Source organism: Erigeron canadensis, chromosome 5 (assembly GCF_010389155.1).
Source record: "Erigeron canadensis isolate Cc75 chromosome 5, C_canadensis_v1, whole genome shotgun sequence".
In the NCBI taxonomy this organism is placed as follows: Eukaryota; Viridiplantae; Streptophyta; class Magnoliopsida; order Asterales; family Asteraceae; genus Erigeron; species Erigeron canadensis.
The window spans coordinates 43,656,026-43,673,829 of NC_057765.1; the positions used below are offsets into that span (position 1 = coordinate 43,656,026).

Here is a 17,804-nt window from a genome sequence, read left to right on the forward strand (position 1 = left end):
GTGTAACCAGCGAATGTGATGAACACTTGCAGTGTGATGAAAGCTCCCATACATAGTACTCATAAGACAGGATAAACTGAAATCACATGGCTATGTTTTGATATTACCCACAAAAGAAAAAGAAAAAAACACACCCAATTCACTGTTGCGGTCAGTTGAACACAGCTAACTGTTGCGACCCTTTCTTGACGTTCGGATTCCTGAAATCCACCACATTGTGCTTCATCTCCACCGCTGCTTTAGCAATCCTTTGGCGGGTCTAGTCTAAGCCAGTCAGCACCAATAGGATGTTTCCCCGTCACATAGTGGTACAACCAGTAGATAACATAGACGTCGTAATGGCATAATGTATGATGTATAAAAGTTATAAAACTCGAAAAAATACCAAAACAAACCTATCTTGCGATAACTTGACGTGGTGAAAAGCCTTCCTCTGAGAGATCAGTAAACAAATCATCACTCTTACACAACGCGTAAACAATGTCCACCATACTAGGTCTTCTTGAAGGATCCTTGTGTAAGCAAGCTATTGCAATTGACATAATGTTCATCACATTGTCAATTGAGCATGACTCCCTTAGAAGAAAATCATCAATAAACCCTTTTAACTTATGTTTGTAATGTTTCTCTTCATCCCCATTAAACTTCTCATAAGCTTCTATCCACAAAACTTTCCCATCTTTATCAACAGCCTCCCTTCCAGAAATGAGTTCTAGCAAAACAACCCCGAAAGAGAAAACATCCATTTTAGTAGATACCACTCCATCAGCTAAGTACTCTGGAGCGATATATCCTTGAGTTCCGACAATATGCATTGTTATAGCATTGCATCCAGATTTTGCTAGCCCGAAATTAGCAATCTTGGCTCTCATGTGCGTATCCAAGAGAATGTTACTACTCTTGACATCCTTGTGCACGACGCGTGGCCTAGTGTGTTCATGGATGTACTGAAGACCGTTGGCCACATCAACTGCGATTCTTAGTCGTGTTCTCCAACTTAGCCTCTCTATATTGCTCTCATGCAACCTTGTATAAAGAGATCCATTTTCAAGATACTCATAAACAAGATAACAATTTGCATCACTTGAATCTATACAAAATCCTTCCAACATCACCAAATTGCCATGGTTTACCTTCAAAGCAGAGGAACATAATATAAATATTTTAACGAATATTTAAGCTCTTTTTATTATATATAGAAATAAAAATTTATATATCAGATTTAATTTAAACGACAGATTGTATAGAAGCAATGTGATATACATATACATGTTATTCAAACCATATTAATATGCATATACTCTTGAGGGATGAAAAGGATTCCCTTATTAGTAACTTGATGGGTCAAAATTTACACAATTTGACTGGTCAAGTTTGATAACTCTAAGGAATCCTCCCCCTTTTTGTAACGAAAGACCACAATTATATATTTAGCCTCTGATGTCATACTACCCCACCTCTATGAACAAAAACAACAATCAACCACCCCATGGTCAGATGCCCATATATGTCCAACGTTTTCTTGTATTTATTTAAGTGCATATCTTTTATTTAAGAATAATAGTAATAATTTCTTTCTTAGAAATCTCTAGACAAACATTGTAAATCCAAAACATTATGACATGTTTCTTCTATTAACATTCCAAAGCTATATATACCATACCAGCATCAACAGCAAACATCAAAAATATAAACTTTAAAACATTTTCTTTACATAAGAATGTGATCCATCATTTACATAATACAGTAACTGTTTAGTTTATTTATACAATAATAATGGCAAGAGCAAGTCAAATAATGAAAAGGTCTGCAGAATGACAACACCTTTGCATTCAAAGTGAAGACAAATTAAAAGGCTCCTAATATTATGACCATGTTTTATTTAAAAGAAAAAAATGTAATGACACTTGGTGAAAGAGACACCCAAATTACCTAACATCTGTTTCTTTAATACTCTAATCCATTGTCAAATTGTCCTACTTGCAAAAAGGTTTTTGTTGGGTTATCCCTTATTAATTCCCCCTTAACAAACTAACTAATAAATTCAAAAAATCTATCTTATCATAAGATGATGATTACATAAGATGTTATATTCTCTTTGTTTTTTATTGAAATATTCATTAACAAATAAGCCTTCTTTTTAAACCTTTTTTCTTCCACCTAATTAAGATGTTATCTAGCAATGTTAAGTCTTTTTACCAGTAAGGTTAAAGTGGTTAAAGTCAAGATTTCTAAAGAATGAGTTAGAAAAAAATGATCAAATGATGCACCTTTTGCAAGATCTTGAGTTCTTCACAAGCATTCCATTTCATCTTTTTGATTGCATAGTGTTTTCCATTAAGATAACCCTTAAAAACAGAACCTTGGATCACCCATCTTTCATCAAAACCATCTGTTGCTTCATTCAGCTCTTGAATACTATAAACTTTATACTTATCCAAACAGTCTGAAACATCAGCCATAAGACTAACTCCCACATCTTTTTTCTGCTTGTTTTCCACATCATCATTCTTAACTTTGTTTTTCTTCCATAAAGACTCTTTATAAGCCCAACAACATACCAAAATCAGCAAAAGTAGTCCACAAACCCCAAGCCCAATTCCCAATCCAATAACTTCTTTTTTTCTTTCTTTTGTATGACCAAGTGAAACATTATTAACAGGGGTAGGCTGTGTGAGTTCAGGAAGCCGCGAAACTGGCACGAAAACGGTGTCCCAAGTGTTAAAAACACTATTACCATTTGCTTCTAGTATGGACTTTATGGTTGAACCAAATCTTGAAGCAATTGATTCTATAGTATCAAATGGTTGAAAAACATATGAAATGAGATAATTGAGTTGATTTTGGAGTTGGGTTTTTGTTGGGCATTTGCAAAAGATTGGAAAGATTACATCTTGGCCTATAGTGAGGTTTATAGGGACAAGAGTTGGATTAACAATTTGTACAGATTGGTAAGTTGTAAGGTTATGATAAAGTTCTGTTGATACAAGATAAAAGGTGTCACCTTTCTTGATTGTGTAGTTAAGTTTAGCATAAGAGAGGTTTGTAGTTGTATTAACTGAGTTACAAGTACAAGTTAGTGGAATAAATAAGGATTGGTTAGGGGAAAGAGGTGAAGTTAGAGAGGTTAAGTTGCTCGGTTTCGCGATCATTGGACGACTTACGGAGAAAAGATCACTTATGGAGGCTAAGTCAAGATAGTTTGGACCCATGGATGTGTAAAAGGCATAAGCTTGGCAAGAGGGTGAGGTTTGGTTAAGCTGGTTGCATGCATAGCCAGTGGTGTTTGTAAGGGGTTGAGATGATGAAATTTGGAACAAGATGATGATCATGTGAAAGTGCAACATTTGGAAGACCATTTTTAGGAGTAGTGGTTTCATTGTTGTTGTATTTTTGGAATGGGAGGTATGGATTTAATTTGGTGTAGTAGTGTTGTTTTAATTTTTAAAAGAAGGGAGGCCTGGCTATAGCTATAGGTATGAAACTAATGAATATCAACTTGACCACCAAAGTGATGAAGTCATTTGGGAAGTCTATATATTCAAAGTTAGTTGGTGCCACAGAAGATATTCTTCCTCAGCCATGCCAATGTTTTCAAAAAAATACAATACAAGTACTAATTATTATGATGCTAATATTAGAATAAGTAGAATAGATTTTGAGACCTTCTGTTCATAAATTTGTTTTTTCAACCAAACATCATGTGTACGTCATTATATAATTGGTGTATATATATTATTTGAACAATGATCCCAATATATACACGATAGTGTATTGTACAATCAATATAATCGTATGATAAAGAGATTTTATGTAGGGATCACTTATCATATTATGTAAATGATTACCCACATGCCATATATATGTCTATACTGTGTATAGACCTATACACACCGTAGACGCCTATAATACGCCTACATGCGTCGTACAAGGGGTATTTGACATGTATATACGTTAAGACGATTAATAACTTACGGATATGATAAAACAACATGGAATTTTATAAGTCTTTACTGGATAGACTAATGGTCATTGCTAAGTTTATTTACTGCTTGTCAACCTTACGTTATTTCAGTTGATATATTTATGAAATGATATGTGAAGGCCACTTATTGTTTATGTCCAATTACATCATAGTTATTAAGACAATTAAACTTACAGATTATGATGTAAATTTATAAGCCTTTATTGGATAGATTAATGATCATGGCTATGTTTATTTGTTACTTGTCAATTTTGTATTATTTCAAATTGATACAATGTTTAATTTATTTTTTTTTTACATTTTTTCCAAAATCAATTTTACATTAAAAAAAAAAAAGAAAAATCAAATGCTCTTATGTTCTTCGGACATAATGTCATTCGAATTTTCAGGGGACACGGAGGAGGAAAGAAAACCTCATATTAATAAGTCAAACGTACGATTAATAAGAGTAAATTTTGCCCTTCAGAACCAGACCCAAAAGAAATATTTTTAAACTTGTAAGATGCACCAAATGCAAAATTTATTGTACTTACTTTATTTTGCTTCAAACAAAAATTGATATTCTATATTGCATAAAAATCCAAAATCTTTTTGTATGTCACCTTTGGCCGTCTTCACTCTTAAACAATACTTTATCACTTATTGATCGACTTCTTGCATGGGATACAACGCTTTTTTAAAAAATGAATATTGTATAAGTTATTGAATCATAAGGCCTCTCTTCATCCTTACCCTCTTTCACACCTCTTCCATACTGGCACGTTAGTTTTTTGCTCTCTTCATCCACAATCACTCCCTACAACCCCTCTTCCACACTTTTTATTTTTTTATTTTATATTTACACAAAATTAAAAAAACTACTTAATTTTATAAAAAATTAAACGTTACAACTAAATTAAAAAAACATTACAATTAAACATTACCACTAAAAATAAAACACATAACACAGTTAAAAATAAAACATTGCAAGGAAAAATAAAACATTACAACTATTAAAAAAAAAAACTACTCGTCGTCGGCGGTCTGGTCATCCTCGTCCTCTTCCGGGTCGTGGCTAGGACCCGGCTGTGGCGCCGGTGCCGCTGGTGCATAAAACGAGCTTGCATAGTCGTCTTGCAAGTATTGACGATATCTCATATGTGCTTTTAGGTCGTATTGCGACAAACCCGTTGAAATTGGTCTCCCCAAAAACTTCATGGCATCTTTAATCTCGGCCCGTCGCAAAGCATCTTTTTGTTCTTAAAGATAAGAACTAATCTGTTGAGCCGTTTCAGAACCCGAAGATCGACCCGATGTGGCATCGGATGAACTAGACAACCTACGGCTAACGTTACGACTCGGTGGTCGCCTAATGGGGTTCGGCCCAAATAAAGCCTCAAATGGGGCCGGGGTGGGGTGGGAATGGGAGTCGGAATGGGGGTCCCGCCTAATGGAACATCATCGGCGGTCAAATCTACCGCCGGAGCTTGTCGACTACTCGTGGCCTGGTTTTCATTCCAAAAGTTGGACAAGTTTTTAAGAAGATCATAGCAACTCTGGTAATGCCAATATTTCTCCCCTGTTTGTTTCTTGTATAGTTTGACAGCCGCGTCAATCACTTATCGCTCATCCGCCCCACTTTGTCGGCCTTGCTCGCTAACCTTCTTCAACGCCACACCAAATTCTTTAACACCCTTTTTAATCTTGTTCCATTTGCCATGTATTTGGATCTTGGTACGTGTACCATATGCCGTTTTGTTGTTGAACATCTCCACCACTTTTTTCCAAAAAATACCCTCCGTCTGACTATTACCCACCACCGGGTCCTACGACCAATGCACCCAACACTTTGTCAACAACAGTGTATCATCATTTTCCCAGTTCCTTTTCTCTCTCGGTTTTGTGGCGCGTCTCTTCCCACGACCCACCTCCACAACTTCATCTTCTTCTTCATCATCGGCAGACGTGACACTATCTTTGTTGAGGATGTTTTCATTGATAATCAATGGCGATTGTGACGTTCTTGATCTTTGTTGTTGTTGGTGAAAGTTAAACGCCATTTGAGCTTGCATTTGAGCTTGAATTTGGGCTTGGACTAATGCCAAACGTTGAGACTCGGTCCAAGTTTGACCCATAACAGGATTGTAACCAATTTGATTGTAATACGCTTGAGAATATGGGTTAACGAGGCAAGGGGGTGAAGGACCCATTGGGGTCGGGTTGGATGAGCTTGAAGCATGGCTTGTTTGGCCTTGGTTAGTTGACGATATAGGCGGCATACCCGGCATCGGGTTTTCTAGAAAGTGATTCCAAAGGTTGTTACTTTGGTTTTCGTTGTTTGACATGGTGAAAGATTTTGTTGATATTGTGAATAGAATGAAAGAAATTGTGGAGAAAATGGAAGAAGATGTGAAGAAAGGTGTGAAGAAGGAGAGTGAGAAGGTAGTATATATATATGTGTGTGTGTGTGTAAAGTTAAAAAAAAAACAAAAAAAAAAAGAAACTAGCCATTTCTTTTAAAAATTTTTGAAAAAATCTGTTTTTTTTTAGTTTACGTTAACATGGAGCCCACATGGTCCTCGTCTTCACGCATCGATCCATCGAAATGGTTAGAATTATTCCCGGTCGACGAGCTCACTCCTTATAGCTTCGATATCAACGACCCATCGATGAAGACTATAGGGAGCGGCCTAATAGCATTGTACATTTTCGCGAATATTTTGGTAATTATAATCACAAAAGAAAATTATACAGTACAGTATGCGTTATTGAATTTTCAAGAACTGAAGTTTCCAATCTCGATTACCATTCACAAATGTCCAAGGAAATCATTTATTTATTGACTCTTGACTCTTGACTTATCCGAGTAGAAAGCAAAAGGCAAATAGGAAATGGTCACGAATTCTACTTGGAGATAACTTTCTTCTCCACTCTTTGAAAATTGAAATGTATATTTGATGTTCAGAAAAACTATAAGGTTTTACAAAAAGATAAATATCATTGATTTATTTTCAAAATTTACAAAAGCCTAGATAAAAATCCAGTGTATTACCCCAGCTGTATAGTAAACTTTCATTATTTTATGGACTTCAATAACTTAATTGAGTTTATCTTTTAAAACGGCAACTTAATTTTGAAATGAGACATGCCACTGCCAGTGAAAGGTGAGGGTCTACTCCGACGAGGATAGCCTGCTTATTTGACACTGTAAAAGAAAACCAAAAATGTGTACTTTTCTAGTGTTTAGTAAGGGATCAAACCCCAATGGCCCACCCCGGCAAAACCTTGACAACTCGACAGTGGGTCATTGTAAAAAGAAGAAAAACTGTCTCTTACACATTAATATTCTAACAGCTACTGCATAAGATATAAATGCTATAATAAATTAATAATGTTTTAATGAACTGGGAAAAAAAGGAAATAAACAGAACACAGTAAAAAAACGTGTGGTGTATCCCGACCAACATTTTTGGTATCTCGACCATATCGCTCCAAAATAGTGTGGGCCCCCTATCTGTAATGGTAAATCTGGTAGAGTAAAAGCGGCTCCCCTGTCATTAATAGTCTGGTCGGGTTATCGGGATATCAGGCGCCTAAAAAAAGTATTATTATGTTCTAGTTTGTGTTATATGACATGCATACAGATAGATACAGCGTTTTTGGCCACTTCGATTTCAAAATGGTATTCCATATACATGATGAGCCGATGAGGTGAAGTTCTATAAGAATTTGACGATTAAATAAATATGATACATACATACATATTTATATCTATCTATCTTTTCATGATATCATCTTTGGTTACAGTGAAATCCCAAAGTTCTCCATATTTCTCATTGAAGTCCCATATATCCATGGTGTTGTAGTCCGATATTAACTTGTCTCGAGCACCCCTCTCCATGTTATATATCTGAGGCTCGAAGTTGTACGCCTCACTGGGTTTATCCATCTCGATTATACAAAATATTACAATGAATATGGCCGCCCCTATGTACAAGTACTCTCCCTGAAAAATGTAAATGCTTATCAAGATTCATTTAAGGTAAAACCTTGACTTTATAAGGGTTAGGGGCCAAGAATGCTATCTGTTCTTTATGTTTTGCAAACAGACTGTTTATTTGGGATCAAAATGATGATACCATTAGTACAGTTTTCAGAAAGTAAGATTCTGATCAACGATATATGATCATGAAGACCATATAGAGCTTTGACCATAATTGCCTCTGGCTTTCCCAATGGTACATGATAGTGATGATATAAAGAATTTTCTTTCCTACTGCATATATAAAGTTATTTTCGAACATTGCATAGATCAAAGAAAGGTTTAGTGTCAGTCTAACCGGAACATTGAGGTACATCCCGAGAGCCACTGAGGGAAGAAATAGCCATGAGATGAGACCTGGTCCATAGAAAAGAGACATATATGTTCATTTAGTAATGTCAAATGACTACACTTGAATGATAATATCTTGAGAGGTCAAATTTCTGATACATTCTCAAATGTCAATTTAATATGTGAACTAGTCTAGGAGATGTACCTTGGAAACCAGAGGGAGGACCGACTGCTGCATAGTCTTCTGCTATTGATCCCCAAAAAGTTGCTACAATATGAACTTGGATTATTAGACAGGCAATCATAAGCACTAACTTGATCACAAGTGTGTTATTTCATCACGGATGTCAAGACTTAACTAGAGCCTTTCTTCTAAAACTAATTAAGCTAATGCCACTAAATGAAGATCTAAAGTGATCACTACAGATCGATGGGGAAAAAAGATACTATTAGTTCAAACATATGTTCTTACATTTGTCATCTCCTTCATTGTATGTGTGGTGTCCATCATACTCTCCGTAGATGAAATCATCCTACACCAACACCAAAATCGCTTCAAAAATTACATACAACTAAACAAAGAATGACCAAAAAGGAAACCCATAATATTGAAGTTACAGGTCAAATCTGTTATTATCAAGTTAAAAAATTTATTGACATGGATCGTGGTACTAATCAAATGTTTACATTACTGCTGAAATCTGAAACTAAGGTGATTGACCTCATATGCCTAACTTTACACTCAAATGTGGAATTCCACCTAGTTGAATGCATATACAAATTCAGTTCAGAACTTTGTGCTCGCTTACGCCAGAAAACTTGGTCACCGTGTATTCAAATATTGTCAGCAACTTCAGATTCCTCTCCCCTATTGTCCTAATATCCTATACTTGAGAAGTTAATCACATCAAGACAGCCTATAGTAAAGCAATTCTTCATAAGGGTATTCAAATTTTCATATAATTTTCTTTTAGTTGTCTAGTTCACGAATACACTTGTTAACAACACAAATCATAAAAAAGAGTAAAAAAGCCCTAATCACAAAGGTTGCACTTAAAACCACTGCCATATAAGTTTATACATGTTCAAAGTCACATTAATTAGTATAACTAGCAACTGAGTTTGACTTTAAGTTGACTGTTGACCCTGTACGGCTGTATCCCTAGCTTGTTGTCCTTGAAAACAGAGGAAACAATTTTCGTAGCATTGACATTAAAATTAGGAACATTTTCTCTTCTTCGCAAAATTTTCAATACTAAGAAGTGTTTGATTTGAAACGAAGAACCACTATGAATGTGAGTTTTCATTCGGAAAGGGAATGGATTTCTAAACCCACAAACTTGGAGGGTTTCGAGTATACACAAATTCTATGGGTCCGATACTCGAATTTTAAATAACAGAAGTAAAAAAAAAAAAAAATTAACTACAGGCAAACTGATGAAGCTATGATACATAGAAAAGCGTTGAGATACATACATCACTGATACCGGCGTTATCCCATCTATCCACAGGATCCTCATTAAGGTCCGGTTCGATATCCGTCAAGCCAGCAGCATTCCTTATCCAGTTTCTACCATTATTAGTACTTGTATATCTCACACCATATGAAGTAGAACAATTTGCATTACTCGGAAGCTTAATACTGTTTAGAGATTGGTGGGAGGTTTTAACAGTGACTAATATGGGGATTGAAGGAATGGATAAAGCAGATAGTGGTTTTGCTGAAACCCCTGCCATTTTTTGTTTTGTTTCGATTCTATTTCTGGTTTTGAGGCCTTTTGTGTGGGCTGTAGATGGAAAGCTCTAAGTCATTTTGTGCCACTTGTATTTTTCAGTTGGCTAAATTGTACGTAAATAAAAGATAATAGTCCTTTCCCAAAGGTATATAGACTTCACATTTATAATTAAAAGAAAATGTCACAAATAAAGTGAGAATTTAAATAAACCTCCGTTTCAAAATGCTGGAGCATAACCAACTCAGCTAAAAAAAAAATTTGACTTTTTATCTACTAACACCTCAACCATGGACATACTCTGCAATAATCAATAATTTTATGTAGCTCCGAATTAGTATGTTCTGACTCCTGAATGTGATATGAAATTCCTGTTTTAATTTTGCTTAGTTAGCTTCAAGATGATAATACAATTTCTCATTTCTTTCAAGTACAAAAAGGAACCTGCTGGTGAAGAATCAAACATCATAAATAACTGATGACGCATAATACCAAATGACATTAACATACCCAATTTACATAGTTCCAATTCCAAAACAAGCCTTCTTCCAATATATATCGTTCCATGCTAGATTAAAAACGATTAGTCCTCTTTCAGACATCTCAAGTTCATCATTATTCTAATCTGAATCATCATTTATCACATAAACAATCTTGTAAATGTGTTAAATTGCCTCTTTTACTAAACATTCTTCCAGGTTACAACGGCAGAATATCGATTCGTTCAGGTGTTGTATTGACGTATTTCTCTTCAGTTTTTTCAACGATTTCACAAAAACAAAAAATAAACAGACCTAACTTAGTATGAAGTAGAACAACACAAAATGACAAATAAGAGTGGAGTTAGACTGATGAACATTGTAATTAGTACAGAAGTCTAGAATAACTCATAATATGTATTAAAATGACTTAACTCACTTGCTCCGCTTACCTGGACATGTTAAACACATAACAATTGATGTCGTCACTACAGAGCTAGTTATATCTAGTTTATAAATCTAAATACTCAAAAATTTCATACTGTCAAATGCCAAGTTTAGCAAAAATTCTTAGCACCAAGAGTTATCCGTTTAATCATAATATGGCATCGATCAATAAAACTCGCTAAATATTAGCACTGTTCATAAGCTTAAAATAGTACGACCACGGATATAATTATAGTTGTGTACTCTCAACTTCGAAGCAAGTTCTAGTGAAGGTGTTAAAAAACTGTCATTCAGTCATTGTAATGTTAAGACTAGATGCTAGACGCTACAGTTAGAGGCATAACCGTAACATTTGATTTATAACATAAAACTCCAATTGATCAATGAATTGAAACTTAAAACACAGATACATAACTCTTCATAACTTCATATGCAGAAACATACTCAGCATGCTTTTTGATCGACCCCCATAAACAATACACGTCAAACAGAGATATATCCAAGTCACGTGCAGTAGATGACCCCCTTACGTTATGCCTAATTTTCCTATTTAGCCTATAAAATTGATGAAGGATTTAATCAGAAACTCAGGAACAACCAAACAGGCAAACAAACACCAAGGTAAGGAGACTGACCACCATTAATAGTGAGAAACTGCTTCACGATATGCTATGATCCCAGTCCTGTCCATACCCAAGCCTTTTACTTTAATAAACTGACGCCATTTAACTGAAGCTGTTCAGGGTACAGTTTAGGACTGAACTGGTATACTACATGATTTAGTTTTTGGTACTTTTTACTCAATTTTCTGTCCTTGTTGGTACATTTTATATCAATTTCACAACCATAAAAACTGCTAAAGGTTTCAAGGTGAGAGTGACTATCACGAGCTGCGGAACAGACATCAACCAGATAAGCCATACTGCCATAGTCTGTAGATGCTTATTGCTAAAAAGTTTTAAAGACGTTCTGAGAGGTAGTTACCAAGTAACTTTAAAAAACGTTCTAAGAGGTAGTTACTAATCCTTCCTTTTATTGATAAAATCACACACTTTGGTCGCCTGGGATGAAAATCGCATCCAGAGTTCCCAACTTTAACCAACAAAGCTACTAGAACTACAGATGTATTTCTATCCTGCATTATCAATTCACTAATGAAACTCTGAGTAAAATCTAAGAAAACGGGAGGAGTGTTTTATCAACACCATATCCTATTTTGCGTTTAAGACAAACAGTCTACACTTTATAGTAATAATTTAGAAAACATAAACCATAACTTAGCTGACAGATTAAAGTTGAGACACGACCTCGACCTCGTATCTAGAAACACATGACAAACGGTCCAAAAATATTGTTTACTTATGTGCATGAATATTAGCAAAAGTAATGACATACGCATTTCAAGAGCAACTGAAGATCATAACCTATGATTGCACGGTTTAAACTTTGTTTAATGATGATGGCTTGAGTTTCCCCAGATCAGTAACAGAAAAAGTAGATAAGCAAAATTATAACAAAAGTTGCAATGACCCTTAATTTCTGCAAATGTGCTTTGTACAGCGTGTAAAGCTTGTCCACGTCAAAAGGCACACTTTCTAGTATCAGTTCTAACATTTCCTATCAAACATAAATGAGATAAATCCAGTTAGAATGATAGACCATGCAATATAATATAAGTGTACAACAAAGAAATCCAACTAAATCGAAGAGGCCAAGGGTCTAACACCAACCTGAACTTTGTTTAATTGTTCTAACTCTTCCTATCAAACATAAAATGAATTACTCCAGTTAGAATGATAGATCAAGCATATAACTAAAATTTACAACAAAGCAAACCAATTAAATCAAAAAGGCCAAATGCCTAACACCAACCTGAACTTTGTTTAATTGTTCTTCTAACTCTATGAGTTCTTGTTGTTTACTATCAATCTCAACAATCATCTGCTCACTTTGCATTGCTTGCCTACAATCAAGGGTGAAAGTCAATTAGCTGTATATGTAAACATTTCATCTTTTTAGTTCTTTTTTAGTTCTGTTTTGTAAATTTGATAAGAATTGCCATACAATCAAACTTAAAAAGTCAATTCACCGGACCTTTTGAGTTCCTTCACCATCACTTCCATTTCTCTTATGAATTCGGCACCATCCCTAGAACAAGTCAAGGTTCAACTCTTAGCCACCTTCCGAACAAGCACATAAGATTTCTCCCATTACAGAACTTAACTTGTGCCTTGTGTGCATGTGTCAATATGTGTGTAAGCAAGAGATAGAGAGACTCAACTGTAACAGAAGACATATGTCATTAGTCTGACGATAGAACTCAAGGTACATCATATGTGCATCATCATCTAACTTCTTTACACAATCTTTCATCGGAGATTTTACATCACAGTAAGGAAAAAGTTGATCTCTTTTGTCCTTCCAAACACAATCAGTAAGATTCCAAGCTAACCTTGACCGCCCTTCTTCACCTAGAATCTCAGAACATCCTATAGCTATACTATCATATACAGATTTCAAGCACGAACTTGCATTAACTTTTTCACTCGATGTTATTTCTTCCTTACTATAACCAACCTCCCCACCAAAAGCAAAAGAACAACTATACGATAGCAATACTAGCACCAATAACATCCCTACACTAGAACACTTCATATGACTCATATCGGATACAATGTGTAACAACAATAGACCTGTATACAAACCGTAGAAGTTCGATTAGTGGTGCAATGTAATACAAGTCAGCATCTAAGAATCGATGACAAAATCTGTGAAAGAGTGGTCGGCATCATCATATATAAATCACATTTAATAGCCAATTAAACTTGTTTGGAGTTTTGATTCATATTATCAAACATTTGGTGATTCATTTAGTATTTACGCACTTACAGTCGGATAGTAGTTTCGGCAAATGAACTATGGAACAAAAACTCAAAGAAAAGTTTTTCTTCTCGAAATACAACAATAATAGACCTGTACAGAATAACACAAACCGTAAGAACTCGATTAACAGCAAGAACGTACAACGTAGAATAGTTAGCATCTGAAGATACACAAAAACTATGAAATACCGTTCATTATCTAATTTAAACCTATAGGTGTAGCCTATCTGATTTGTTTGAGCCAGCGGTAATTAAACCTATAGGCGCATATAAGAAGGATTATGTTGGTTACCTGGATGTGATATTTATATGAATTTTCCCCCACTTTGATATATAGACCCACGTAGATGCGCTATAACCTTAAATAATTTCTTTAACACCAGTTCAAGCATACATGTAGCGAAGTAAATGTACTCCTATTACAACTAATGACCATTTTAAAAAAATTAATGACTTAAAATGCATAGAAAAGTCTTATTTAGCACTAAAATAAACCAAATATACCTCATAATTTCATCACAAATTTGATAGGTTGTTCTTTGTATAAGATTTGAAATTTGTTGATCATTCATTTTAACTCTAATAGCACCAGTGGCATCTAGAATCCTAACTTGCACATTAAACCTACCAAAAAAAAAAAACAGAGATACAATTTTACCACCCAACTTAATGATTATAGAGTTTTAATATGAAATATAGAAAAAAAATCTAGGATTGATGAGAACTCCTTCCTTGTTACATGAACAACAAATCCACATTTTGTTGTCCCTTAAAGCATCAATAATGTCGACTTCATCCATGTAGAGATCGGTCAACTTAACTTGTTGAGAACAGTTCACACACTCCATTGAATACCATAACTGGTCGGTTGGAATAAAACCGATTGTTGCAACAACAACAACCACTTTATCAAACTGTCAAAATGAAAATGTTTATACATTAGAATGTTAAAAAGCTAGTTATAAATTCGAAAGAAAGTTATGTCAAAAAGTAATCTAATCAAAAAAGAAAAATTCACAAACAATGAATAGTTACATGTTCGTCCATCAAGATCATCTCAATACTACTTATGTTATTAACATCTCCATATAGAGGTTGTTTCCATAGCCGCAAAATTCTAACCGTTATTGTACATGGCTTATTATTTGGACGCAAATTTCTAATTGAAACATGGTTTAGTGAAGCCATGCTAAAATTGATCTGTTATGTGTTTACGTTTTGAAATGTCTTAAAACTGAATGGAAGTGGCCTTATATAGACATAGACATGCAAGGAAGTAACCGCCACAAGCAATACACGAACGGTTACACATTCAAATTTTCGAAAATTTGAACTTCTTGAAAGCATAACTAATCCGTTTTCGAAAATTTGAACTTCTTATAAAAGTAACTAATCCGTAGACCTTCCAAGGAGCAATATTGTAATAATTTTTGGGCTTTCTTGCATTTTTAAGCATGCCACATAGGCAATAACTAACAAATTTTGAAGTGAGATTTATATAATGTAGGGATATGTAAATTTATTGGTTATCCATTCTTAAAAACTAATGTATCCTAATATGTGTTGTTGTCCAATAACTACTTTTTCTTTTCGACATTTTTAGCTATTTTTGATATATCCATTTCTGCATCTGTTATATTCGAGAGGGTAATACTTTTAGAAGTCTCTTGTAAAAACATCGTTATATTTATGAATGATATGTGATGGACAACTTAGTTCATATCTATTTAGGTATGTGAAGTGATATTAATATCATATAAGTTGATTATATCATAATTATATATAAACTGTTTGTGTTCCAAAGTATAAGTTCATACCTTGCTTAAATATGTTAAATTCTTGTATTTATGTATAAAGTACTTATGTTATATGTTGAGGTTAAACGCAGGGTTAACTATGTATGACTAAGGAAGCTAAAGTACTTTTCCTGGGAGAATAAGAAGTGCAAGGAGTTGGAAGACATTCAAGAACATACAAGGATTGAAGATGTATTTTATAGGCACTATATAAACGAGCCTTTAAGATAATTAGGAAGCAGCTTTCACATTCATTTTATATATCAGCATCATCTCATTCTCTCTGTATCTATATTCATACATGTATATGTATATATCTCTTCGATATATATTGTGGTTTATAATCATCTCTTGGATGATATTTTGATTATTATTCTGTAATAAGAACTCTTAATAAACTTTACAAAATACTTCATAATAACTCTTCTCTTATTGTGATTGGTGATTTGTGTAAGTTTCTTCTTTGATTGATAAATTCTCACATGGTATCAAAGCCGACACCGTTGATCGGTGTTTATTGATTCTGTTCTTGTCATATTTCTTTCAGATCTAGGGCGTATTCCATTGTGGAACCCTAGTTTTCTGATTTCAGGGGTTCTGGTTCGATTATTGTTAGGGTTTCTTCTGGAAAAATATATATTGTTCTTCCGCTGCATTTCTACGTTCTTTCTCTAATTGTTTCCTTGACTAAGTGAATCAAGGTTCAAATTAGGGTTTTCTGTTCATCTTTCCAAGATCCTGATTTTTTTTTCTTGACTAAGTGAATCAAGGAAAAAGTTAGGGTTCCTCTACCGTCAGCTAAAAGCACTGTATTGTATTCTTTTCTCTTTAATCTCCTATATATTTGTGTGTATCTACTTGTGTTTTCTTCTCAATCAAAAACTTTATTATATATATATATATATATATATATATTACTGTTTTCTATCTTCAATCTCGTAAAAACACTCGTGTTAATACTTGACCTGCCTTCATTGAGAGGTTAGGAATCCTGTCACTGACACGTTTGTGAGGTTAAGATCTATTTTCATACTATTAATCTGATTGAGACGAAGATATTTGTAGTATTCTTTGTGTTCTGTGATCTGTGTTTACTTGTTATCTGTTTATTAATCTGTTTGTTATTCTACTTGCTATTGTGCTAGTTTTATTATTTGTGTGATTGCCTTCTTGGTGTTTATTCTGTTCTTTATTTGATTACTTGGTATTATCCGTGTTTTTAATTTGATTACTATAATGGTGAATACTCCTCCTGTTACTCCACCTGGTTCTGTTCATGGTCACACTCCACCTCATTCAATGCATAATGAAGAACCTGATAATGAAACTAATGTTGAGTTTACTAAAATAAGTAAATTGGATTTTGGTGATCCTTTATATTTGCATGCTAGTGACACTGTGAGTACACCTTTGATTGGCTTCAAATTACTAGGAACTGATAATTACAAGGTTTGGTCATGTGCTATGGAACTTGCTTTACAAACTAAGAATAAAATTGGTTTTATAGATGGTACTTGTTTGAAATCTGTTGATAATCTTGTACTTGCTAGTCAATGGGATAGGTGTAATGCTGTTGTATTGACTTGGATTCTTGGATGTGTGTCACAAGAATTATACTTAGGTCAAATTTTTTCAAAAAATGGTACTAATGTTTGGCAAGAACTTAAAGATACTTATGATAAAATTGATGGTTCTGTTATCTTCAATCTGCATCACAAAATTAATTCTCTTACTCAGAATGGTTCTTCTCTGTCTGAATATTACCATAATTTGACATCTTTGTGGAAACAGTATGATTCGATGGTTACCTTGCCTATGTGTACTTGTGCTGCTGCAACTACTGTGAAAAGTCATAATGATTTGCTTAGACTTATGCAATTTTTGATGGGATTAGATGATGTTTAAATGGGAGTTAGGTCTAATATTTTGACTAAAGAACCTCTGCCATCTGTTAAAACTGCCTATGCTATTATATCAAGAGAGGAGTCACATAGAGCAGGAATCACTGATAAATCTAGTACTGCTAGTGCTTTTGTGGCTAAAACTAATTTTTCAAAGGGTTCTTCTTCTAAAATTGGTAGTTATAGACCTTCTTTTGACAACAAAAAGACTTTCGATAATAATTTTGAGTCAAAAAGAACGTTTGATAATAACACCAGGACATTTAGAC

General features: G+C 34.3%; 4 protein-coding genes across 4 annotated transcripts; 1 reads left to right on the top strand and 3 right to left on the bottom strand.

Annotated features, from left to right (window-relative positions):
* Window positions 1–2: 2 nt before the first annotated feature.
* On the bottom strand, window positions 3–3,496 carry LOC122600842 (serine/threonine receptor-like kinase NFP). Its single transcript, XM_043773617.1, has 2 exons — window positions 2,271–3,496; window positions 3–1,133 (listed from the first exon to the last, which is right to left on the bottom strand). The coding sequence occupies exons 1-2, from the start codon at window positions 3,378–3,380 to the stop codon at window positions 396–398; spliced, it is 1,848 nt and encodes a 615-aa protein (XP_043629552.1). The 5' UTR covers window positions 3,381–3,496; the 3' UTR covers window positions 3–395.
* Window positions 3,497–7,636: 4,140 nt separating this feature from the next.
* Window positions 7,637–10,139, bottom strand: LOC122599599 (photosynthetic NDH subunit of subcomplex B 5, chloroplastic). Its single transcript, XM_043772130.1, has 5 exons — window positions 9,774–10,139; window positions 8,770–8,830; window positions 8,503–8,565; window positions 8,305–8,363; window positions 7,637–7,970 (listed from the first exon to the last, which is right to left on the bottom strand). The coding sequence occupies exons 1-5, from the start codon at window positions 10,032–10,034 to the stop codon at window positions 7,740–7,742; spliced, it is 675 nt and encodes a 224-aa protein (XP_043628065.1). The 5' UTR covers window positions 10,035–10,139; the 3' UTR covers window positions 7,637–7,739.
* A 2,232-nt stretch (window positions 10,140–12,371) lies between these two features.
* LOC122602202 (protein GAMETE EXPRESSED 1-like) lies at window positions 12,372–13,920 on the bottom strand. The gene is made up of 6 exons (XM_043774915.1): window positions 13,846–13,920; window positions 13,238–13,649; window positions 13,051–13,104; window positions 12,829–12,919; window positions 12,687–12,716; window positions 12,372–12,573 (listed from the first exon to the last, which is right to left on the bottom strand). The coding sequence occupies exons 2-6, from the start codon at window positions 13,618–13,620 to the stop codon at window positions 12,436–12,438; spliced, it is 696 nt and encodes a 231-aa protein (XP_043630850.1). The 5' UTR covers window positions 13,621–13,649; window positions 13,846–13,920; the 3' UTR covers window positions 12,372–12,435.
* Window positions 13,921–16,870: 2,950 nt separating this feature from the next.
* On the top strand, window positions 16,871–17,539 carry LOC122601883. The gene has a single exon (XM_043774617.1). It carries the CDS (start codon window positions 16,871–16,873, stop codon window positions 17,537–17,539), a length of 669 nt encoding a protein of 222 aa, XP_043630552.1.
* The last annotated feature ends 265 nt before the right edge of the window (window positions 17,540–17,804 follow it).

Bases quoted from the DNA above. Each gene is read 5' to 3' on its own strand.
- LOC122600842 (XM_043773617.1), bottom strand. From the start codon at position 3,380: ATGAAACCACTACTCCTAAAAATGGTCTTCCAAATGTTGCACTTTCAC. The intron at 1,134-2,270 runs GTGCATCATTTG...TCTGCTTTGAAG, and splicing joins AACTCAAGATCTTGCAAAAG to GTAAACCATGGCAATTTGGT.
- LOC122599599 (XM_043772130.1), bottom strand. From the start codon at position 10,034: ATGGCAGGGGTTTCAGCAAAACCACTATCTGCTTTATCCATTCCTTCA. The intron at 8,831-9,773 runs GTATGTATCTCA...GTGTTGGTGTAG, and splicing joins ATAACGCCGGTATCAGTGAT to GATGATTTCATCTACGGAGA. The intron at 8,364-8,502 runs GTACATCTCCTA...TCTATGGACCAG, and splicing joins TCCTCCCTCTGGTTTCCAAG to GTCTCATCTCATGGCTATTT.
- LOC122602202 (XM_043774915.1), bottom strand. From the start codon at position 13,620: ATGAGTCATATGAAGTGTTCTAGTGTAGGGATGTTATTGGTGCTAGTA. The intron at 13,105-13,237 runs GTTGAGTCTCTC...GACTTGTTCTAG, and splicing joins GACATATGTCTTCTGTTACA to GGATGGTGCCGAATTCATAA. The intron at 12,920-13,050 runs GTCCGGTGAATT...CCTTGATTGTAG, and splicing joins ATGGTGAAGGAACTCAAAAG to GCAAGCAATGCAAAGTGAGC.
- LOC122601883 (XM_043774617.1), top strand. From the start codon at position 16,871: ATGGTGAATACTCCTCCTGTTACTCCACCTGGTTCTGTTCATGGTCAC.